The sequence below is a fragment of the Egretta garzetta genome, unplaced genomic scaffold (genome assembly GCF_000687185.1).
Source record: "Egretta garzetta isolate BGI_Z169 unplaced genomic scaffold, ASM68718v1 scaffold658, whole genome shotgun sequence".
NCBI lineage: Eukaryota > Metazoa > Chordata > Aves > Pelecaniformes > Ardeidae > Egretta > Egretta garzetta.
The window spans coordinates 137,293-160,658 of record NW_009260499.1 but is presented as its reverse complement, the minus strand read 5'-3'; the positions used below and the strand labels follow the sequence as shown (position 1 = coordinate 160,658).

Below are 23,366 nucleotides of genomic sequence, written 5' to 3'. Positions count from 1 at the left end.
CACGGATGCACTCGCAGGACTCACTGGTGACACCTTACGAGGACACTGACTTTGAACTCTACTAAGTCAAACAGCAAAACACTTCCCAGATTTCAAGAGGAATGAGATCCAGCCCTGCTGCCAGTGCTAAGGGGTGGTCCTAGGAGTACTGTCCCTCACAAGGCTTCCGTTTTGTTAGCACAGATGTGGCAACGGCTGCTCTGTTCCCACGCATCGTCTGTCCTGGGTGAATGACAGCGGTGAGCGCGGCTGCCCCTGCGGCATGTCTGTAATGCTCTGGGGGTTGCCACTGGTGAACCTGCAGGGCTTCCCCGTACCCGTGTGTCACCCTAGCTCTGACGCTACAGCGTCACGCAGGGAGCCAGGAGAAGCGTGGTACAGCCGCAGGTACCCAGACTCCTGGAGAGCTGGCACCTGGCAGCATATAAAGCCAGTGAATGCCACGTTAACCCCATGCTAAACTATCAGAAGAGCTTAAGTGGATGGAGCCTGATGTGCTCCAGGACAGTGCTTCTCAATTTTTTTCAAATTGCAGACCTTTAAAAATATTTCTGCTGGATTTTTATAGCTTCTAACAAGTAAGCATCACTGTCTACATTCTCAATTACCTTGCACAGACCTGATAATTGCTCTGAGGGGTGTTTTTGGCCCTGTGGCCATATTTCCAAGCTCACAGTTTAGAGAAGAACTTGGTTTTTCAGGCTGTCCTTGCAGGGCCTCTCCTAGGCTACGCCTTCTGTTGACACTTGTAGTCCTTACCTCTGTGGCGTGCTGCTCCTTCTTTCTTCGAATCCCATGATGGTGCTCCTCCCCCAGTTGGATGAGGTCCGTCTCCAGCCTCTCTCTCAGTTCCAAAACTTGGCTATCACTGCTTTCTGCCATTTCTACAGGATTTGCACATGTACCAACATCACCTGTTGTCAAAATCCTGCAGAACAGATACAGCAGCTCTGCTGCTTCTAGAGATGCCGATACAATCCCAGGAAGATGTGGCTGCCCGCACCACTCTGTGATTCCTTCAGAGAAGGGGAGCCCATGTTTCTCTGCTTTGGTCTGGGGAGGTGACCCACAGGCCAGGCCCTGCTGGAGCCCCTGAGCTGTATTTACCTCTTCTTCTGGGTTTTCCTAGTGTGTATCACCCTTTTCTTGCCTCCGTAGCAGACGGGCTCTGAAAAGAGTACAGAATATTTCTGCAGCAGCTCCTCCCTCCGTTTACTTCCTTTCCGCTCCAGCTCCCTCAGTTCCTTCTCCTGCTTCTTCAGCAGCTTCAGGAAGAGCTTCATCTGCTGCAGTTCTGCGAGGCTGGCTGTCTGAGGCTCTAAAACACAAAATAAAGAGAGGCAGTTTTCTCTCACCCACCATTTCTCAACCTGCTGTGACGCCTTTTTGGGGTCGGCCAGGTTTTTTTCAGCGCTGCCTTCATTCAGCTTTTCCTCCCTCTTTTCAGCACGACATGCAGCTCAGCTCAGCTCAGCATCCGGAGGATGCGTGGCATGAGGATGGCCTGAGGAATTGCTGCCTTTCGCTATTTCGGCCAGAGGAGCACACTGGTGGTGACGTGCCGGTCAGCCTGTCTTGTGCCTTGCACCCTTCTCCACAATTCTAAGTATCCCAAAGACAGCACAACTCTTACGCTAGCTGGCAGCAATGATAAGGGAACAGCTTTGTTCTTTCATTACTGATTTTGTTTGGAAAACTGGATTCCAATGACAGGCACTTTCATTCCTTCCAGTTTGAATACCTGGCATTTCTTAGTTCTGAGGGGTAAATGAAAGGGCTTTTGAGGAAGATGAAGATGAGAGGGAAAGGATGCCTGTGAACTCTGGAGAACTTGTTATCTGTCAGTCGCAAGTTACCTGTGGCAGAAAGGCCACAGGGAGTTATCTCCTCAGGGAAGTAACTGGGTTTTTTGGCTTGGAACGTGTGAAAATTAACAGAACTTGTGGGTGTGTCTGCAACACAAGGCTGTGCTGTGCAGGGTCAACACCTTCCAGAAGGTTTGTGTTGAGGGAACGCAAGGGTACAGCTTAAACGCCAGTCTCTCAGTCAACACGTCCAGACTCTCGAACCAGAGCCCCCTATGCCTTCGTGATGCCTTTTACCAGAGTACATATTTAATGTAATCATAGCTCTGTCCAGGGGAACATTTTTCTTCAGGAATAACTTTTAAAAACAAAATTTATTTGGCAACGTACCCCGAGTGCAACAGGTTTACTCTTGTGCCTTCAGTTCAGTGCAGACGACAGTGGCCCAGCTTGTCTAAGGCATGGACCATGGCAACCCCAAGCCTTTTTTCTCCTTGAGACCTCCTGTGAGCTCCATCCCAGCCTGAGAGCTCGCCACACACCATGGCAGTTATCCAAATGGGCAAATGGTGCCCAGGAAACCCAGGTCCCTGAGCCCAAAGACTGGTATGGTTTGTCTTTAGTGCTGGCTACAGCAGGCAGGGTTGGGTCAGGTCTTTTTTAATTTGCAGAGCAGGCTTCATCTCTATCCCAGTCAGAAATTGGGCAAGAGGTAAGATGGCTGATGGGGCTCAGCCTGTGTGAACAGCATGACTTACCCGCAATCTGCGTCAATTCTATCACATTTTCATCCTTGGCGAATGCTCCTGAAATCACAAAAGAGGCTCCTGTTTATGTTCTATCTTGGATCTTTGGGTTGAAAACGGACAGTGGAAAGCTCATCAAGAACCCGGGCCACACGAAGGATGTTGGTGTGCATACAAAGGAATTAAACTGCTGAGATGCTTAAGTGCTTGGGAACTTTGTTAACAAGCACAGCAGAAAGGGAACAGGATTCTCTGCCTTGCGACAGAAAAAGGGCATTTGCTTTGTATTAGCTGAACATTGCTAGTGATGATTTGGCACATGTAAACTTGTTTTGATTAGGTGAGAAGGATGTTCTGGTCTGAAATCTGAGAAAACCGATTGTTTTGATATCAACATATTTGAAAGGACAAACTGTATCAATCACGTTGACAGAGTTAATATGGAGGAAATACTGATTAGCTGTCAGTTACTATAAACCAGAACAGAACAGAATGAGGTCATCTAAGTGTACGGCAGGGGACATGTTCTTGCCTAACCTGCAATGACTCTATCAATTAGCTTGGATTAGAAGCGTGCTGGAGGAACATCCCCTCCGGCACTTTCCACAATACTACACCGTTAATGTTTGTGGGCTATCTTGTTTTGTAAGGCCAAGAAGGCACCAGCGTGAAAAGAACAAACATACTGTTAGGAAGATCTTTCTCTGCTAGAGCTCCTCTACACCTAGTAGTAAATGCTGACTTTGTCTTTGGATTTCTATGTAAGCAAATCCGTAACTTTTTTCCAACTCATCTGACTGGTCAGGGTTACGTAGTTTTTGCCCTTGTTACGTTACTGGGTCCTCATTTAATCTAGCAGTCAAACCACAGGACTGTGCTCCATTCCTACTCTCGCCAAATGCCAGGTGTGGGATCTGTTCACTCTGAACTTGTAATGGATCTTACAAGGAGTTTGGTGTTCATCTCAGCCGATGAATAAAATTACTAATCTTTAAGGCTCCGAAGTATTATACCACTGGACTCTGGTGCAAGCGCAGTTTCACAAAATAAAAGTTTTCAGGGGGATCTAAACATACTTCAAATGTCAGAAATCAACAGTAATTACAGACAGAGACCCTTGAAAAGAACAACACAGAGGTGAGAGCAGTGAGGTATTATGGGATAAACCCAAGCCACATCTTAAAACCTCTGTCTCAGATATACCCAGCATTATCATGTCTTTGCTCAAAATCCATGTCCAACCTCCAGCTTCACACTTAAGATGAAAGGCTGCATCTCTGCCACAGGCCACTTTTTCAGGACAGCGGTTCCTTCTTAATACAGTTCTCTCCCAGGGAACTCTGTGCTGAACCTGGAAAACTGAGGCCCTCTGTCAGAGTCCTCAGCATACGTGCCAGACAGCAGAGGGAACAGCAGCACTACCCCAAGACGTTAGCCCAGCTGGGCCTTCAGCTTGTTTCCTGGTCTTCTCAGTAGATACCTGAGATTACTCTCCTGTGGTGGAGTAAAAGCAGTACGCAAGTCACGCTCCCTCCAGCCCGACAGAGCGCTACAACTCACTACCTACAACTTTTGCACCAGAATTTACAGTGGTGACTTGCCCTGAGAGGTTGTGATCCCATTACCAAGCATCTTCACCCTCCAGCACTGGCTCTTTCCAGCCTTTTGAGTGTACAGGCTTTCCCTTCTACTTCTAGCTCACCCCATGTCCACAGCTTTACCTGCAGGCCCATTAGAAAGAGGAGCGCTGAATTTCCCAGTGGAGTTTGGTATCCCGTTAGTTTCAGCAGGTGGGAAGTTCCTCTGTGTGCCAAGCCTCTAAAACAAAGATCAGAGGTAAATCAAAGCTCTATTATTTCAGGCTGAATCCATGCAACATTAGAGACAATGACAGAACTTGGAAAAACTTACCTCTGCTGAGCCATCTTTCAGCTTAACTGATCTCTTGTCCTGCAGACTGAAGAACTTAATGGGGTTGGAGAGAGCAATGGTCAGATCTAGGAACAAAGAGGAGGTCTTTGCTCAGGTTATCAAGTAACTCATTGTACTCTGATTTTCCTTGCCTTCTGGTTTCCTTTCTGGCCTAGGACAGGCCGTTGTGGGCAAGGGATATTTTGCATTCTCTACTTGTAACAAGCTTCTCCCTGACAGCACGCAGGGAGGGGACGAGGGGACCGTCTTCACCTCAGTCGCTTTCTGATGTTTGGGGCAGCTCTGTGAAGCTGAAAAGAGCATGCAGCTCCCAAAATCCAAAGCCAGGTTAAGACGTCCCTAACCTGCACAGCTCCCTGCTCCGACTCCAGTCCAATGCTGTTTTACAAATGTGTGTTAAAACCATCAATTTCACAGGATTTCCCCCATGAATAAGGTTCATTTGTAGGAACACAAGGGAAGAGAGAGTAAACATGAGAAGTATTCAGGAGAACTTCTGTGGCTGATGCTGTTACATTCTGCATGGCTTTGCTCATGATTGGTTCAAGTTTTGCTGTTAATACCTCTCGTGGGGCTTCTTTCCTGATTCATCTCTCACTGCTTGACCATCCCCTTTTTAAAGGAAGATCACTGCATCCCAGTACCATCAAGAACCTCCCTCTCTTCCAACACTGCTGTGCTGCCTAAACCCCTGTTCTCCAAAGCCCTATCGCTGTCATCCCCGATAGTTTTTTATCACCTCTGCACTCTAGGAAACCTCTCCCTGCCACTGCTAAAAGCAATAAAGAGACCGACCCGTTCCAAACCAGAGACAGTTACATCTGCACTGCACACCAGGTACGCGTGCGTCGGGCCATACTGGGAACCAGTCACAGTTACCAGTGCAAGCATCCGCTCTCTTCTGATGAAAGCCAGGGTGTGACAGGATGCTGGCATGAGCTCAAGTCCCACCCCGACAAGGAATTAAGGGTGCAGCAGGAAAGCACCGGGCTGGAAAAATGCTTCTGGGTCACAGTTTGGACAAAGCCAGAACACCCCCCCCCACCGCCCCCGCACGTTCTAACGCGTACCCGCCCACGCATCAGGGACGTAGTCCTTGATCTCCAGGTACACGAACAGAGAAGGCATGGTGAGCGGCATGTTACTTTCGCTGCGGAGGCAAACGTGGTGATAGCCTGAAAAGAGAAAGCAGAAGAGGTAAACTAACAGAATCTGCCCCCTCTTGTCCGCGTGCTCCAACAGTAAAACAAAGCCTCTCTTTACAGCAGGGCATGGTGAACATGTTACGGAATTAAGCCAAGGCTATAATGGGATGAATTTGAAGGCTCCGCTGCCTACAGGAATGGAGATGAAGTAGCAAAAGGTGCAGATGTTCATATCTTCTTTACAGCTTCCAACGGATACGCCTCAAGGGTACAAAAGCTGAAGGCATTTACACAGATTTACCTGAGTGCACTGCAATAATGGGAATGACACGATGACCAATGAACTTCCCTCCTTCCTCCCAAGCCACAATTTTGAGAGAAGCCAACTCTGGCATCATGATCTAAGGAAAAAAACAGAGAGGTCAGGACATTGGTGCCTTGCTAACTCCTAACAGCATACCGGCCTCATTACACAGAGCTTTCCTCTCCCCTTCCACCAAAACCATCTCTCTTTAAGATGCCATCTCTCCAAGGAAGTCACTGCCTGTGTCTTGTGATTTAAGGCTGCAGGTTATCACAGACGTAACTAAATTCACAGAAACTCCACAAAACATGGGCTTCCCAGAGGACAGACTGAACAGGATCACAGGAGAGTTTACCTAAAGAAAAAATGGGGGCAACAAACCCTCCAAACCACTCGTGTGAATCAATTCACCAGAAAAGGGAATGAACTTGGAAGGATAATTTAGCAAGCATGGTAACTTTGCCGTAAGGGCTCTTGTCTCCCTCCTCCCCCATTTTCTTCTGCCATAAAACGAACTAAAAATTATTCTGCCAGAACTGAAGCCTGAGAAGTGTCTTCTGAAACGAGGACAGTATTTGTCTACCACATCCCAAGCAGGCTGAAAATACCTGCTGCTGTTTCACAGCATGCTTGACAGAGATGAGCAGTGGAACACGCATTTTTGCCTTTGTAACTTACTGCGGAAAGGCCAAACATTGCTATCACCTTTGACTTAACTTCCTGTACCCTGTAGCTGGATTAGTGACCACTGAGTTCTTGTAGACAAACAGGGCAGCGTTCCGTATGCCGGCACAACTGAAAACCTCCCTCTTGTCCCATTACTCCTCCAGTTTGGCTGTTTCTCATTTACAGTTCAACCACAGACATTCAGTTCCTTTCTGCTTCCTAGTGCTTGAAGTTTTCCAAGCTGGTAAGTCAATTCAGTCTGAAGCACATCACAAATGGAAGACTTTTGATGCCTGTTATTTCCAGAAATGTCTCCCAGCTACCCCTTGTCTTTCAGGGAAATACTGATGGAGAGTTTTTCTGGATACTGTTGTTTGGATGTTATCTGAGAGTGCGACACATAACGCCTTGTGTGTCTAAAGCCATGACTGAGATCTCCAGAAGGGAGTCCCTTCTGTTGTCACTGACCTCTCAAGAGGCAGTGCTTGTGGCCAACGGGATCTATAAGGATTCTCCGTCTGAATTACTATCAAACGTTATTACCTTTTCAAAAACAAAAGCCTCCTCTTTCCATACAGGGTTAATGGAATTGGCAGTGGAGGTCAGTTTGGTTCTGTATTTGCGTTTTGTGTCCCTAGGCAACCCAAACAGCTCCACTTCCACATAGGTCTTCACACTGCGGTCTGAGAGGAACTGACCAGAGAGTATCTACAAACAAACAAAAACATAATTAGCAACTGCTGAAAAGAATAAAACACAAGAACACACCCATACTTTCACCCCCAAGTCACCCTCCCACCCCAAAACATCTTTTCTGCTGCAGCTTCCAATCCACAACAGGCTTTTCTTTCACCTCCACTTCCTCCAACCTCCTCCCTCCCCATCATCACAGCCTTGGCTGCTTCTGTGTGGCAGATGCTAATTTTCCATTTTCATGCGATTATGATTCATTTAAAATAGTGAAAAGACTGGGAGTTGCCATGGTAACACTCTCCCACAGGACTCTCTGGGTTCATTTGCCACTAAGAACCCTACTGGGTAATAAATAGAGGGGACATAGATGCCAGTTATATACGTGGTGCCAGGAACTGGCTGTCAGGGGAGGAACAGCACCACGGTTTGTACTTGCCGTGACAGACAGGGTACTCGCCACCACCACGTCAATGCGGTCCACAGAGAAGGGGTCAAACTGTTTGTCTGGACGCCGCATGAATTCATGCTTGAGCAGATAGCCACACTGGCCGTTGAACTCAAACAGGGCCATGTTCTGCTGCATGGGGACATCTGAGAGAGAGAGGAACACAACGAGAAAAATTTCTGTGGGACCTCATCAGGTGGCTTGTGCACTACCAGTAGGCTGAAGGATGCTGTACTTTTACAGCCCCTGCTAGCCAAAGGCTCACAAAGCCATTTCAAAAACTAATTAAGCCTCTCAACACCCTACAGGGAAAAATATTACAGCAGCTGTTGTAAGAAAGGTTTTGCTTATGATTGCACCATAAGTCATGGGTAGAACTAAATTAAAAACTACTTCAAGAAGTACCCGCTGGTTTTGATTGTGAAGTGTGGTTGTCTGAACCCCTCTATTCCTTCCCCCTTCCATTTGGGGCCTCCTCTCAGTCCATCTTCTCCTCTGCCACTTCTCTTGAGAACACTGTCTTGTGGTTTCTGGACATGTCTCCAGTATGATGCCCTCGTCATAACCAATCCCTCACACTCTCCCTTTCAAAGTTGCTTCTTTTTTTCTCCTACTGATCCTACAGCTAGACTCCTACACCCTCCATAAGACACCCTCTGAGGGAGGAAGAGGGGTAAAGAATAGCTTTCTCTGGAGGCTTTTCTTTGGCTCCTTCTCATGCTGGTTGTGCAGCCCTTCTTCCCTGTTCAGGTCAAAATACTGGAAATAACAGCATAGACAGGCCAGTCCTGTAGCCAGATGGAGCTCTGCCTGCTGCCTCACAAAAGAGGAAGCATCTTCGGGGAAGCGGCAGCTTTAGCCTGACATCACGTTACAGGACAGCCAGAGACGGTACCCAGACCCCGGGTGACAGCAAGCCCATGTACATCTGTGTGCACAATGGTGTAGGAGCAGCATCCCGGACACCGTGTGCCAGGTTTGTGCTGGGCCTAGAAAAGTGCTTTTGGTCTGTGGGAGCTGGAGTCACAGAACACCACTGCTTTGGGAGAAGGCACACAGAACAAACGCCCTGAGGGGAACAGCAGCAGTAGGAAACAGCAGCGAAGGAAGAGACAGTGAACACGAGCACACAGCCTCTACCGCTCAGAAGCTGCAGGATAACGTGACACTCACCCATGGTCTGGAAGTTGAGTGCCACCATCTGACAGCCGACGTTCCAGAACATCTGGGGCATGTAATTAGAGGAGTCCATCCGGGTGCCTTTGGGGTAAATCCGGCTCATCTGTCGCTTGTTGTATCTACAGTTGCTCTATTGGAAACAAGTCTGGAGCACTTCTTGCGTACCCTGGGGCTAGCTCACATATTCAGATTATGAAAATTGTTTAAGCTCTGCTACCAAATGCTCAGAGCCTTCCAGACATGAATTAAGAGAGGCCCTAGCAACAACAGGCTCCTTTCCCATACCCTTTCCACTTAAGGCCAAGCATCTGGCAGCCTCGGCGTTCACTACAGCGGGATGCGTCCTGTCAAGAGTCTCCGTGAACAGCCCCCAAGCCACCCTGGAAAATCCCATGTCCCACTTGCACAACTTCATATCCGTGAACAGCCCCCAAGCCACCCTGGAAAATCCCATGTCCCACTTGCACACTTCATATCTGTGAACAGCCCCCAAGTCACCCTGGAAAATCCCATGTCCCACTTGCATACTTCGTATCTCTGATGAAGAGGTTACCAGGTCCTAAAAACAGAATTCTCAGCCTTGCCCAAGCTTCAGCTTAGCTCTCGTATCTGGACAAAGCTTGTCAAAAGGATACTCTACAAACTGCACAGGGAACTTGGTTAGTAGATCGTAAGCCTTCAACTCTGTGAAGGAAGAGATGACGTAACTCCGGTTCTTCTCTAGAAACAGGAGATAAGGAAGCATTTAGAAGAAAAGCATGCCCAGCCCCCATTCCGTGTGTGGGGACTGAGGGACCCAAGAAGCACTTGGCCTGTTTACTCCCATTTTCTACCAGGTACTGTTTTCTATCAAGGCAATTTATCTTTCTCTGGTCCCTTCAAAAGGGACTGAAGAATAACACTCCATAAAAGGTGATTTATGTTTACCAGGGAGACAATGGTTGTGAACTACAGCACAGGAACTTCATGGAGTACAGCCAGGATTGTCTTCACCCCTCTATTTTTTTTTTTTCTTTTCTTTCCTCAATCAAACCAGCTCACTCAAAGCTAGACCCAAATGTGGGAACTGTTTAGAGGAACCTACTTTGTATAAAGAAATTGCGTGCACTTTCAGTGTTTCAGAAGTTTCTCTATCCGACCACCACAGAAGACGAAGGCCAGTCACATACATTAAGAAAAGCTGGACTCAACCCTGCCCTCAGAAGCAGCAGAGCAAGCCCACAGAGATGTCACTGCCCTCTAGGTTGTTTCTTTTCATCCCCACTCATGTAACTGGGAACAGTATCTGACATCTCCCTGTCTTCTCCTTACCAATTCCTTACTAAAGGGAGGAGGGCAGAAGGGTTTTTGTGACCATGTGCATGTTGCAGGAGAGAGAACACTACAGAAAATGGGCGAAAGCCAGTCACAAAGGTGGGTGGAGAACAGCGGTGCCTGAGAGCACTGCTCTCCTGGGCGAATGGAAACACTTGGGATCCTGAAAGGACTGAGTTTGACTTACGGGCAGAGACTTCAAAGGAGTCAAATTTGATAGGCTGTATGTAATTAACTAGGCTGGACATCTCCTCGTATGCTGTCACTTCCAGACCAGCAGTGCCCTGAGCAGGAAACAAAATCCAAGAGAAGACAGGTGAAGAGACCTTTCCTAGAGATGAAAAAAAACCACACCGGGGCTTCACAACCAAAGAACTCTGGTGGCTGCCCTGAGCAGAGTGCACCAGCTTCCCTGGCTTCCTACAGTTTAGGCTGTGGGCAGCACAGTCAGGGGCACAGAGTTTCTGGGTAGCTTGGAAAAAACTGAAACTGAGGCATATGGGGAGGTATTCGTCAGCCTGCAAGAAGCCCCGGAACCTCTTTAACCTCTCAAAGCACGGAGTCTGGGAAAAACCAGGGACATTGTTTTGCCTCCTGTCTGAACGATACCAGGGAGAGAGAAATGGAAAACGTGGGGTTTTTTTATTCAGGGAATGCTGATCTCCTCCTTCCCCCTTCAGCAGCAGCACTTCGTATTTCAGTAACTTTTATTGGGCCAAGGCTAAGGCTCTCCAAACACCCTGAAGGCAGACAGTTACCTCCAAATCATGCAGAATATCTAAGGCAGAGTCAGAAATAATAACTCTCCTGCCATAGTTGCTTTTCTTGCAACATCATTTCTCTTAATCAGTTTCTCTTGCAAAAGTCTTGTTGCATGGGGGAAGGAAAGCCCCCAACTGGTCATAGAACGTTCATTCCCCTTTGGGTTCATCTGTATTCAATATGGTGATCCCCACAAAAAGCTGCAGGCCAGAAAAAAAAAACAGAAAAGGAACAGAAACAACAGTGACAGTACCTCATCTGACTGCATCTTTTTAATTTCCTCTTCGTCCAGGTTACCAAGATGTTCCTCCTCTTCCTCCGGTTCCTCTTCAACCACATCACCTGCCCAGACTAAGCACACACAGCCCACATCAGTGTACGTATCAGTAGCACGCTGGGACAAGACACTGCAGATTTCTAGCAATGGAGAGCTCTGCAAAACCTCACAATCAAGGCATGCAGGAACAGTTTTATTAGCCAAATCCAAATATGAACTAGCACACTCAAGAGGCCAAATCATTCCTCCTGCAGGCTTCCCTCATACCCCAAGAGTGACAACCGCAATGCTGTTTTCCCCACCAAGGTTGCACACGTTCATAGGAATAAATGTGCATTTCTAGGTGCTCTGTGGTGGCGCTCACCTTGTCTTCATACGACTTCATGTGCTCCTACCATGACAGGGACTGAAAATTCACTGTTCTACCATAGGTTCCCTGAACCCAAGAGGTTCCAGTCTTGAGACTGGAGGAAGGGAGTAGAGTGGGGCTGAAGGTTCTATAACCCTTCAAGAACCTCAGGGTGAAAAACAAGGCCATGGTGAATTTCTGGTTATCACAGGGCTACAAGCAGTAAAAAGTTATCCACCCTTCCATCAAACCAATAGCCAGTGTGTATCAATGAATAACCAACTCATGCAGCCATATACCTCAGAGCAGGCAGATGTCAAGAGTTGACTGATGGGCAGGGCCTAAGTTGATTGTCTCTTCTTGTTGGAATGAAGCGTTTGAAAATATTCTGAAGATTTTAATTTCTCTTCCAAGCTTATGCTGCTTCTTGAGATAACTGAATTAATGACTAGTACTGGCTTGCCTCCAGCTAGTATTCGGTGACTTGGAAGGTCTCCACTGGGCCAGACTTGTTCATCTAGCTACACTAGTCCCATTTTCCCTTCAGACATACCAGTATCTTCAGCGTCCATAGGGGCTGGCTGTTCGATGATTTCTGGTTCCACACTCCTCCCTTTCTTCAAAGAGTTCTGCCTCTTCCCAGATACAGACTGGTTTTTTTTGTTCTTAATCAAGATTTTCCCTAAGAGATCCTGAGGACTTGGCAGAGGAACGCCTGGCTTCAGCTGCAACAGATAAACTTCATATTGAATTTTTATCACAAGGACAGAATTCAAACACTCATCTCTCCTGTCCCTCCCAGTACCGTTCCTCTGACCATTTACTGGTGCCTGGACACATCTCTCACCCGCTGCATACTGTAATTTCTCCATCTGCCAGCATATCCCACTATATCTATGCAGATTTTTTTTCTAAGACTTCACCTTTGGCTTCAGACCAGCATTTTGCACCTCTCAGGCCCCGTAGTCTTCTGCTGCCTGCCCATGCCATGCTGTTCCCAGCCACCTATCCTGCACCCAAACTGAAAAAAAAAAACCAAACCACATCTACATGGCTTGAAGGCATCCACACACCTCTGGCTTCCACATTCCACCTACTTCTCTCACTATCCCAGAGCCTCAGTCCTAGATCAGCACTCAGGCCGTATTTAAAGACTCCGCCTGCAGCAGATTTGAAAAAAAGATCCTAGAGTTGGTGGCTCAAGACAAGGATGTGTGACTCAGACTGTGCTTCTAGACCTATGCTCCCTGTACAGATAGCAAGAGGCCTGTTAAGAACTTAGCTAACACCCTGAACTGTTTCTCCTCACACACACGCTCTGTTTCTCCCTATTGCCTGAACAAGGACACGGGTCTGGACAGCGGGCAACTGCTGATTTGCTCACTGCTTCTTTTCTGCTCTTCTTTTGATCTCAGTGCTTTAAGAGAGCTCCCCCCTCCACTATATATTCCAAGGAACTGCCTCAAGCTTTGCAGAACACAGGCCCTGCCCCTTATTTGTAAATCAGTGTTCATTCGCAAAGCAGCTGCAGTAGTAATGTGCATGGGGATCAACAAAGACGTTACTGTGTCCACAAAAAAACATGCTTCTACCAGTAAGCTGATGACCAGGGTCTAGCAGGTCAAGAGCTGTACTCAGCTTGTTCAGAGCACAAAGCTCTGCAAGTCACTGACCTGCCCAGCCATGCCTGGAAGGGAGCATTTCCAGGTTGGAAGCAGGAATTGAGAAGCATTGGTAGGAAGAGCCTGAAATGCTGCTCAGCCCTTGTTCCCATTTCTTTCCAAAGCAAGTGCTGTCAAACAGGTTTGAAACAGCACCGTGCACAAAAATACACCAACTCATCTTGGTGCAACTGGTATGACTTGGCTACCTAGAGCTCAGCTTCCAGAGTCACTCAAGTCACAGAGAGTTAAATAAGAGCAGAGTCAGGCAAGTGCTTAGGAAAACCTCCATGACTGAGAGGCCTTCCATCCTCTTACTATGTTGCTCACCCCTATGGCATTGTCTTCTCTTTCACTGTCCTTGTATCTGTTGTGGCACCTCCTACCGCCAGGAGTGACCAATTTTTTCAGAAAGACCTCTCTCCTAGCCTCCTTCCCCAACCCCTACTTACTGGGTATTTTTCCAGCGGTTCTGTTAGCAGCATATCTCCAAATATGGTTCGGCAGTACTCAGCCATCTTCGCCTGCTGCTTGGGCCTAATGAACAAAGAGATCAGGCAAGAGTGAACAGGGAAACAGATGCCCAAATCCAGAGCTTAGCGTGAACAACCATCCCAAGATCCACACACCCTACCAGAAAACCATCTCTTGCCCTCACTCAGACAGCTATGCAGATCTTGAAGTCCCTTCCCAGGCCGACTCTCATTTGTTCCTACTCTGCCATTCAGAGCTAAAAGGCTGCACAATTGTGGTCACGCTCACCCTGCAGCTCATGGCTCATCTTTCCGCTCTGACCCACCTCCTGTTGCTTCAGACATCTCAATCAATGTTTCATTTCAGCTCAGGCACTCACTTAAAATCCAGCAGCCCCTGCCTGCACACTTTCTGCTCTGGACAACAGAGAAAACAATTCTCCCAGTCACTAGATACTCACGAGTCCACGTGGTTCTCGAAGGACAGGATGACAGGGTAGAGAGATGTTTTAAAAGCACTTTCTGCAATGGCCTCAATGGCATCCTAAACGAGAGGCAACGGTCAGAGAAAAGATCAGCGCTCATTAGTAAGAGACACGCAGCTGACCTCCCACTGAGTGGGCTCCAAACTGGTCACTGTCAGGAGCTTCTCTAAAGTAACCAAACCTCTCCCAGTAAGAAGGTGAGAAGTGTCATCTTTTTTATACCCCCCCTGGATTTCCAGCTCCAGAGGATACAACACGCAGCTAAACTCAATAGCTTGCATAACAAATGAAGCTGAAGATGTAAGAATATGAGTTTTTATTTTTGTTACATAGTTCAGCATATACATAAATGAATGTGAAAGTGTCTTGCCAGAGAGGCAAGCCACTGCCACAGGCACTTTGAGTTGGTAGAGAAAGGTGTATGCAGCACCAGATTAAGCTGCTTCAAACCCTATTTATACTTACCTCCAAATCTGTCCAATTTTCTATCATTTCACCTGTTTATAAAACCCTTCTGCCTAACAGCAGAGAAAACTGGAGTGTTCAGTAACCAGCAGTGCTGACATTTCAAATGCAAATACCATGGAAACGTTCGCAGCATTAATGATCTAAGAAAAAATAATCGTATTTTCCCCAAGCCCCTGTTAAACTGCCACAAACTGTCCACTATTTTCTTTTCTGGTGCTGCTAATTGACATGGTAAAGAAGCGTCATTTGCTCCTTTGCAATTACAGTCCCCTACTCCCCCCAAAATCCTGGTTCAGCCATGATCTTAGCACCGAGGGAGGCTGCCACTGCATGGACCACTTGGACTTTCCATCACAGAAACCTGCAAGCTTCAGAGGAGGAGAAGCTACAGAAAAAGCTACTAAAAGGCAATCGTAGAAAAGGGAGAGACATGCGGAGAGAAAGATCTATGTATTATGTAAAACTAAAACCTGGGCACATGCTGCGTTAACAGGTTATAATTTCCTTGAGGTACAGTCACGTGCTTTCGCAGAACTCTGCAATTACATCAGCTACAGCTGTCATTATTTCTCCTATCTGTAGTGAACTGCTGTGCAAAAAGCAGCAGTGGTGCTACAGGATTTGGGAAATTACTGACATAGAATATGCCAATATGTCTGATCTTAAGGATGGGGTCCCCCCCACCCCCCCAAACATGTCAGTAATAGTCAAGCGTGGGAACTGGGGGGAAGATACAGAACAAGAATAGCTTTAAAAAGAATCTAAAAGTGCCTTTGCCTGTTGGCAGCAGCTGTGTAAAGGAGAGCAAAAAAAAAAAAAAAAAAGAAAAAAAAAGTGTGACGCATTGATTTTTAACCTGCAAGCTGCCTGTAACCTCTGTGGTTAAATTCCCTGCAGTTCCAGGGGGAAGCAGGCTTTGCACTGTGCTTCTGAAGCCTGGGAGCTGAATCCTCAGGGAAGCCATCTGCCCAGCATGCTAGAGGGCAGTTGCTCCACTGAACACACTCCACACACTCACGTAACTGGGAAGTAATTGAAACCTATTCCTCCAAAGGGCCACTGTGTGAGGCTGTAAGCCACAGAAACCCACTGTAGACCAGTTAGAAGATAAACTCATTTTAATGGTTTGGTTTCTAAAAGCCATCTTGTTTGTTTCTTTGATGTGCATCTATCCATAAACCCACCACCCTCATGCAACTTTCTGTCCATAGATCCATCTTGCTACACAGCCCTGTGTCCACAGGTACATCTACTCAACCACCTCTCCACCACTTCTGCCTGACTGCCCACATTTCCCTCACTCATTCATCTTCAGCCAGCTAACAATCTCTCTTCTGGTCCTCCCACTCCAAAAATGTACACAAACTCCAACGTATGGCATGTTTGTTCATCTTTCATCCCATCTACACATTCATTCACTTGTCATCTTGCCATCAATCTTTTCCTCTCAAACAGCTTTGCTCTCAGCCCATCCCTTTGACGGTTCCCTCAGCCAGCCTCCTCAGAGATCAGTTTATAACCAAGCAGGGGAAAGCGTGTATGGAGAAAACACATGCCTCTCTCCATACCTTGAAGAGGATCTCAGTTGTCATGGTGAACCCGTGAGTGATGATCGGCTCCTCATCCGGGGGACGCCCCTTCCAGCAATCCAGCTCCACGCAGCGGCAGCCAGCCAGCAGCGTCTGGCGATACATTTCAGGAGACGAGATACCAGAAAACTGACCAGCTGGAGGAGAGCAGAAGGAGGGAGGCTCCACATTAGCTACACACGTGGGACAGTTTCTGCATAAACCGGAGCAACAGGACCCTCTGCCACCCCTGAGCAGGTGTATGTGGCAGGCTGACAAGACGTTTTCTGTTACAGGGTGACATTTCTTCTTCTTACACAGCGTCTAAGTGCCAAGTCCCTCAGAGTGCATTACAGCCCTCCAGACCCCAGGGCAGACACATCTGCCTGACTGTCAGTATCATCCATCCCTCCCCAGTGGTGGTACATACGCATCGGGGCCAAGGCAGACTCTGGAACTGCCCATACCTGTTAAATATGTGTTGTGTGATGAATTGATGAAGTAGTGTGAGAGCGGCTGGGTCATGTCCTGGTACAGCACCAATTTGTCCAGTGCTACCACATTGTTCTCAGGGCCACAGAGGAACCAAACCATCCCTTCTGGAGACAACTGCCCTGCACAGAAAACAAAGCTGTTAATAGTACCGAAACAAAATGGTTCTGGCACTTCCGTGCCAGTGTATTGAAACACGGGCTTCTGAGAACCAAGGCTGATCGCTCCCTGGGAAAGTCAGGGTAGTAGAAGGTGCGAGATGATCTGCTCTTCTCATACCACCTCTGCAGCAAGCCTTCTGGGCTGAACGAGACTCACCTCTCTGGATGTTAATCCCACTGGGCTCATACTTCTCGATCAGGCTCTGCACCTGCTCGGGTTTGGCTGGTGGGAAAAGGATGTCATTGAGGCGAGAGTCTCGCTGCTTCTTGTTGATAAACTTTGCCAAGTGCTCTTTGGTCATGTAGGGCTTTGCTTTTAAATGGCTAAGGCGAGAGAATTACAGAGAAGCAGAGGTAAGGCCCGTGTATTACCCAGAAAAGCTTTTCACAAAAGAGACGTTGGTGCTTCCTCAGGTTAGCAATGGGCGTCTGCCTCCCCGGGCCCACAGATTTCTGGTTTGCCTACATTTCTTCCTGTAAATGATGCTTCCCACTGTGGCCTTTCTTCTTCCTCACTAATCCAATACCGTAAAGAGATGGTGCTGAGGGGAGCAAAAAGCATATTTCAAGCCTCGGACTCTAATTCCAAAGGGACCTGAATTTCAGAGCACACTGACTTGCTCCCCCTACGAAATCAAGTCCATTTAAGAAGTCACAGATTTATCTCCTTGAAAAAAAGATCACTGGCTACTTGTGAGGGTCTACGGTTCTCACGTAGATGAGGTGTACAAGGCTGTACATGGCCTTGTTTGGGGCTGGCCACAAGCAGTATCACGTTAGCATGATCTTAGGAGACTGGAGCATCTCCCCTAGGAGGAAAGGCTGAGAGAGTTGGGCTTGTTTAGCCTGAAGAAGAGAAGGCTGAGAGGGGATCTCATCAACATGTATGAATATCTCAATGGTGGATGTCATGAGGACGGAGCCAGACCCTTCTCAGTGGTGCCCAGCAACAGGACAAGGGGCAATGGGCACAAACTGAAACATAAGAGGTTTCATTTGAATATGAGGAAGAACTTCTTTACTTTGAGGGTGACAGAGCCCTGGAACAAGGTGCTTAGGGGGGCTGTGGAGTCTCCTTCTCTGGAGATATTCAAAGCCCGCCTGGACGATGTCCTGTGTAACATGTGCTAGGAGAACCTGCTTTAGCAGGGGGGTTTGACTGGGTGATCTCTCAAGGTCCCTTCCAACCCTTGCTGTTCTGGGATTCTGTGACGATCTAGTGTTGAGCTGGAATCAGCCCTCCCAACGGTGACAGTTAAGAGTCCCTGCAGCACAGTGAGGTCTCATCCTTTTTATTCAGGCTGTGAGTGAAAGCGTTAAGTGCACTGACACTGTTTTGTGACCGGGGTTCCTGCCCTTCTAAGGCTTGAGACCAGGCAAACCACATAGCATAAAATCCCCTTGCCCATCCTTTATGCCATAGGAGATCAAGTTCTTTGCTGTGGCTTGAGGCAAACTTACTGTGAGGTAAATATCTCATCAATCTCAGGCCGTGGACACAGATTCATGAGGAAAGTTTTATACACGGTTTCAGGGAAGTCCTCTGGGTTGATGGCATCATTCTGAGAATGCAATACAGACATGTCAGTACCACAAAACCATGATGGCTTCTTTCACCTCTCCATTAACACCCACAGTCTAGCACTTGCTTGTACCAGTGCAAGTAAGCGACTGGAACATCTGGCAAGGTGTTTAGGAAAGAACAGATGGAGTGGAGAAGCACCATAACACCCTAATTCAGAACAGTTATCTGACCTGTCCCTCAGTGCCTCCTGTGTGATGGTAGAAAGCTAAAGCTTGATGCAGCGGTAGGAGCTGTCAGAGGCCTGGATTGTACTCTGAGGGTTGGTACAAGTGCCAGGATTAACCGTCAGATCTGTTGCTTCAAAGATAGCGGGCAGTGAAAGAGGTGGAAGGGAACATGCTGCTTCTTGTGCCACATAGTACAAGCGATGGAGTCGCAAGCGCTACTGCAATGCAGGCAGTAAGAATTGATCCTACAGTAGGAATTGATCCTAGCAGGCTCGCAGTGAAGGCATGGCAGCTAGTGGTAAGGAAAAGCTTTCACAGCAACTAAGAGCATCTGGGCTGATGATTTTTTCACAGCCAAAGGCATCACAGTCAGGGTAGGCAAAAAGATTACTCTCAAACTAGTAAGATCTTTGGTTACCTACTGAAACCCTTACCTTGCCCTTTGGAAGATGACAAGCGCTTAATGCTGCTTCCACCCTCTTCCTGTCTGCAGGAAACATCTGAAAAATACTGACCAGACAGGGAAAAAAATCACCACAATGTAAGAGGGGTAAAGTTAGAAAGCCCAGGTTTGGGTGGCTGGGAGCTGCAGCCACAGTGCAGGACACTCAAAATGCACAAGGAAGGAGACTGACAAGAAGACTGCAAACATAAACCAGAGAAGAAAGTTGGTGTTTCTCCAAGGCATTAACTAATGTACCAAGTCTTATAAACCTAGAGTGGACTTTTTGACTGCTGCCTTAATAGGGATGTTGTCTACTTCTGCTATGGACCCTGTAAGAGCCCTGGCACTAAACTGCATCAGCTTACTCTCAAAATCCCTCTTCACTGTCCTTCCCCTGCCCCTCTTGGAGGGGCTCCCTGTGGTAGCAGGCCTCACGCCACAAATTCCCTGGGACAATTCCCCCCACAAGATGCTGTCTCATGCGGTATCTGGCATTAGCAAGGAATAACTTTGTAGTCAAGACAACATTCAAGAAAAGCAAACAAATATTGTGCACATTTGCTGCTTTGAAAGACGACAAAATTTTCTGGAACCAAAGGCTTCCCATGAATTCAAGGAACAACCTCATTACACAGGCGAAGAAGCTGGTATACTCCATGATGGAAGCACAAAAGTCTGCTGCTGCAGAAACCAAAGCTCACCTCCAATTTAGAAAGCTGGGTACTGGTCTGCAGGGCAGGATTCACTTGGTCAAGCCTTCAGCTTAAAGCAGCCTCTTTGCTGCACTGGGGAATAGTAACGATCACTTAACTCTCCCTACTTTCAGAATATCCCAGTCAGCAGCCATGAGGTCTCCTCCGCAGATAAATTTAGACGTCAGCTCTATTAAGCTCCTGGCATTGCAGGTGCTCACAGCCAAAAAGGGGAACAAAAAGTGCCAAATGTGTTGACAGGTGGGAAAGCGCGCAGTGGGAGCTGCAGCAGGCGTATGCAAACTCAGTGCATACTGGTTCCCGAGCTGCCCTTTGCAAGGCAAAAATTGCAGCACCCTTGTTATGATTCAAAAGGGATTTAAATGTCTAAAGAGAAAGGCAGATGCTCAGTGGAATTTTCAGAAGAATTCAGACACGCAGTTTTGAAAGCCTTACGTACACCTGCACCTGGAGAATATTTTTATAAATCTGGCTCTTAATCTGGACTATTTAATTGTCTAACGCTTTACACAGTAAAGCATTTTTACTGCTTTGCAAGACAGACAGACCAGGGCATTGAAGAGAGGTACAGCCCGTACCAGATATTTTTTCTAGCTTATTTTCTCTCTGCAGTAATACTACCTTGCTTGCATTTTAAAGATCGATTCAAAGTACTCTTCCCTAGTGTGAGTTATTCATTAAAGCCCTATACATTTTTAAAAGCCCTTTGACGAATACACTGGTTTCTGACAGAATGAAATTCTGCTGGTTGGTGGTTTAGAAAACAAACAACAAAAAATGTTTATTGTTGAACAACGATCAGCCATCCAGGAGCCCATTTAGTCAGCACAGACTTAATCTCGAATCGCTATGCAATATAATGCGCGGTAGGTAGCATATTTATTACAGGTGATTAGCACTTGCCTCTTGTGATGCTGTAACACAGCATAAACTGAGAAGCAGAGCAGTTCAAAACCTCCCAGCGAATACCCATAAATGCACTATCTGCAGGTCCTTATTCTTAAAACAAAAGATAGCTTATGCACCCAAAAGGGAATTCAGCATGGCCCCGCAGCCTTTTGTCACTCATTCATGAGTTAAATCAACATGGAGGAGCCGTGGAGTGATTTTATTAGGGAAGACACTGAGTGGCACAAAATCAATTCTAGATTTATGCCACGCAGTGCAGGGGAGAAGTAACAGGCTGGTCTTTGCTTCAGCAAGGCAGCCTTGGCTTATTCTAACAGCAGTCCTATCCTGATGCACAAAGCCAACCCTGGGGACAGCAAAATGCAAACCTCCGCTGTTCTGTACCTGAAGCAGTATTAACACTGGCCCAGAGGTCTGCCCTCAAAGGCAGTTTAGATAGAAAGCAATGGACCCCCACTTCAGGCAAGCTGGGGAGTCAAGCAAAAGGTTCTCCACATACAGAACTCCTTATGTGAAAGGTAAAATGAGTCCTATGCCTCATCCACCTTTCCACTCACTTGGGTTTGTAAAACAATCTGTGACCAGAATTTTACCGAAGCTGCTTGTTTTTGTTGATTATTTCTTGGCAATAGCCAAGAAGTGAAATCCATGGCTGCTTAAGGCAATTTCTTGCTGTAGATGAAGGCCATGAAAGGTCTCCTTTCCAGACCCAAATTAGGTCCCAGGCCCTTCCTGGGGAGGAACCTAGCTGCAGCAGGAGTCCTTTCATGGCCTGAATCCAAAGGGAATGATCTCTACCTCTTAGGTGCAGAAAGAGCAGGCGGCTGAAGCCACTGGGCAACCACCCTCTTACCAGCTGCTCTGCCTTTAATCTGACTGAACACACAATAAAACAAATATCCACACTCACTTCCTGACAGGAATCTTCCCCTCTGCGTTAAGCTGCATCTTCAGCTTCACCAGGCTGTGAAAAAACCAAACAAGATTATGAAAATACACTTGTACAATCTTAGAGGTCCTATTAAGTAAGGAGAACGAAAAAATGCAATTGGGAAACCAATCTAACAGTTAACTGAAAATCCGGGTCCTACAGACAGCCAGTTTAACCTCAGTCAGAACCTGTTCCTGTTTCTTGGGGAGGAGAAACAGGCAAATTATAAGGGCTTAGATAGCAGAAAGATTGCTCTGAAACATAAGATATAGCTATGAGATCATGATATCTCCTATTGTTTAGCATTGCTCAGCTGTCTCAGGTTGCCAACCAAGCAGTATTACAGAGAAAAGAAAAAGAGGCAGCGCTTTGTTGGGATGGGTGCTGTGACTGCGGTGGGAGACACATTTGAGGCTCAGAATTTCAGTTTGACTAATACTATGTGTGCCCTTGGCTGACTCAAGCACTTTTGTGCCTGTCAGCTATCATACAACGTACGAGCCAACCACGAACCCCCTACCTGTGCCTTGGGGCTCCTGAGCTGACACGGGACTTGTTTTAGAGGCAGCCAAAGGACCTGGATGCTAAGAAGCCTGTTCTTTCTAGCACAGACAGAAAGGGCAGTACAGGAATGCTTCAGAGAACAATGTTTGTCAGAAATCACTTACATTTTCTCTAGGAAGGTGTACCGAGAAGCGTTGTACGTGAGGGGATTCCGAACGATGGCCATAATATCCTCGGCCCAGCTCTGGGAACAAACACACACAGAAGATAGAGGCGGCTGGGCATTACAGAACTGCACCAGGAAGCACACAGCAACAAACACTGAAAGAGCATGGACCTATCCCGATACCACTGGGCTACAATCCCGAGTCCCTGGGCCCTGGGCTTGGCTACGTCACCTTCCTGCTGCCTATATATACTAGCAGCTGAAACTCTTCCACTGAGTCCTCTCAGCTGCCCATACAAAATCCATACAAAGCACATGAAGGACAAAGATGACATTACTAAATTTCTTCCACTGGTCCTTCTCTACGCAGGGCTGAAATTCCTATGACTATGGAGGTACCACACCTCACTGGAACATAAACCTGCTTCTTTATAACTTTGCCAGTAACACTGACAAGGTTCATTTCCCTGCCTTCCCCTCTCCTCTCCTGCTCCCCCCTTCATGCCCGAATCCCAAGCATTTCCTAGTGCTTCCTGGCCCTCAGGAACCAATACCTTGCCAACATTCTCCTTGTAGGACACAAAGTTATGGAAAGTGAGGTCCACCATGTCAGGGCCAGACACAATAGTCAGAGTCTTAAGCAGGAAGGTGCTGTGAGGGTAATCCAGGTTAAAAACCTCTCTGAGCTTCTGGCACTGCAAAAGAAACAGAACAGATAGGGATGAAGGAAGAATGAGGCAAACTGCACCTGAAAAAAACAGGGCCCAATCCAAACACTGACCCAAATTCACAGCACGCTTTCCAAGGGTTGCAAAGTTGTTCCATGTGATCTTCCTTTCCTTAGCTTTCCTTATTTTGCATCTTTATTGTGGAGCCTGCATTACCTGGATCCTCCAGGGAACAAAACATTGTGACTAACATCACTGCACAAATGCACTGTTTTGGTCTGAAAAAGTAAAAGTTGGAGATTGGTCTTACAGAAATTCCTCCAAAAAACTTCAGCCTGAACTTGCAGCCAGGC

At 47.2% G+C, this 23,366-nt stretch overlaps 1 protein-coding gene across 2 annotated transcripts in view; it reads right to left on the bottom strand.

Moving 5' to 3' along the window:
• The window catches only part of PLCB2 (phospholipase C beta 2), a 45,052-nt gene that overhangs the window by 6,180 nt on the left and 15,506 nt on the right, over positions 1 to 23,366 (bottom strand). Inside the window, exons 4-27 of one of the 2 annotated variants that reach the window (XM_035900105.1) lie at positions 22,900 to 23,040; positions 22,344 to 22,423; positions 21,655 to 21,708; positions 19,112 to 19,187; positions 18,387 to 18,487; positions 17,083 to 17,249; positions 16,740 to 16,886; positions 16,273 to 16,430; positions 14,213 to 14,295; positions 13,731 to 13,815; positions 12,171 to 12,342; positions 11,245 to 11,342; positions 10,417 to 10,513; positions 9,551 to 9,635; positions 8,910 to 9,034; positions 7,728 to 7,882; positions 7,142 to 7,306; positions 5,930 to 6,029; positions 5,554 to 5,658; positions 4,463 to 4,548; positions 4,273 to 4,369; positions 2,564 to 2,611; positions 1,108 to 1,318; positions 760 to 928 (exon numbers count right to left, since the gene is read on the bottom strand). In XM_035900105.1, coding sequence (XP_035755998.1) covers positions 760 to 928; positions 1,108 to 1,318; positions 2,564 to 2,611; positions 4,273 to 4,369; positions 4,463 to 4,548; positions 5,554 to 5,658; positions 5,930 to 6,029; positions 7,142 to 7,306; positions 7,728 to 7,882; positions 8,910 to 9,034; positions 9,551 to 9,635; positions 10,417 to 10,513; positions 11,245 to 11,342; positions 12,171 to 12,342; positions 13,731 to 13,815; positions 14,213 to 14,295; positions 16,273 to 16,430; positions 16,740 to 16,886; positions 17,083 to 17,249; positions 18,387 to 18,487; positions 19,112 to 19,187; positions 21,655 to 21,708; positions 22,344 to 22,423; positions 22,900 to 23,040 — 2,805 coding nt within the window. Of the gene's footprint in view, positions 1 to 759; positions 929 to 1,107; positions 1,319 to 2,563; positions 2,612 to 4,272; positions 4,370 to 4,462; positions 4,549 to 5,553; positions 5,659 to 5,929; positions 6,030 to 7,141; positions 7,307 to 7,727; positions 7,883 to 8,909; positions 9,035 to 9,550; positions 9,636 to 10,416; positions 10,514 to 11,244; positions 11,343 to 12,170; positions 12,343 to 13,730; positions 13,816 to 14,212; positions 14,296 to 16,272; positions 16,431 to 16,739; positions 16,887 to 17,082; positions 17,250 to 18,386; positions 18,488 to 19,111; positions 19,188 to 21,654; positions 21,709 to 22,343; positions 22,424 to 22,899; positions 23,041 to 23,366 lie in introns of those variants that run through there. The other variant, XR_004842737.1, reaches the window with a different exon arrangement.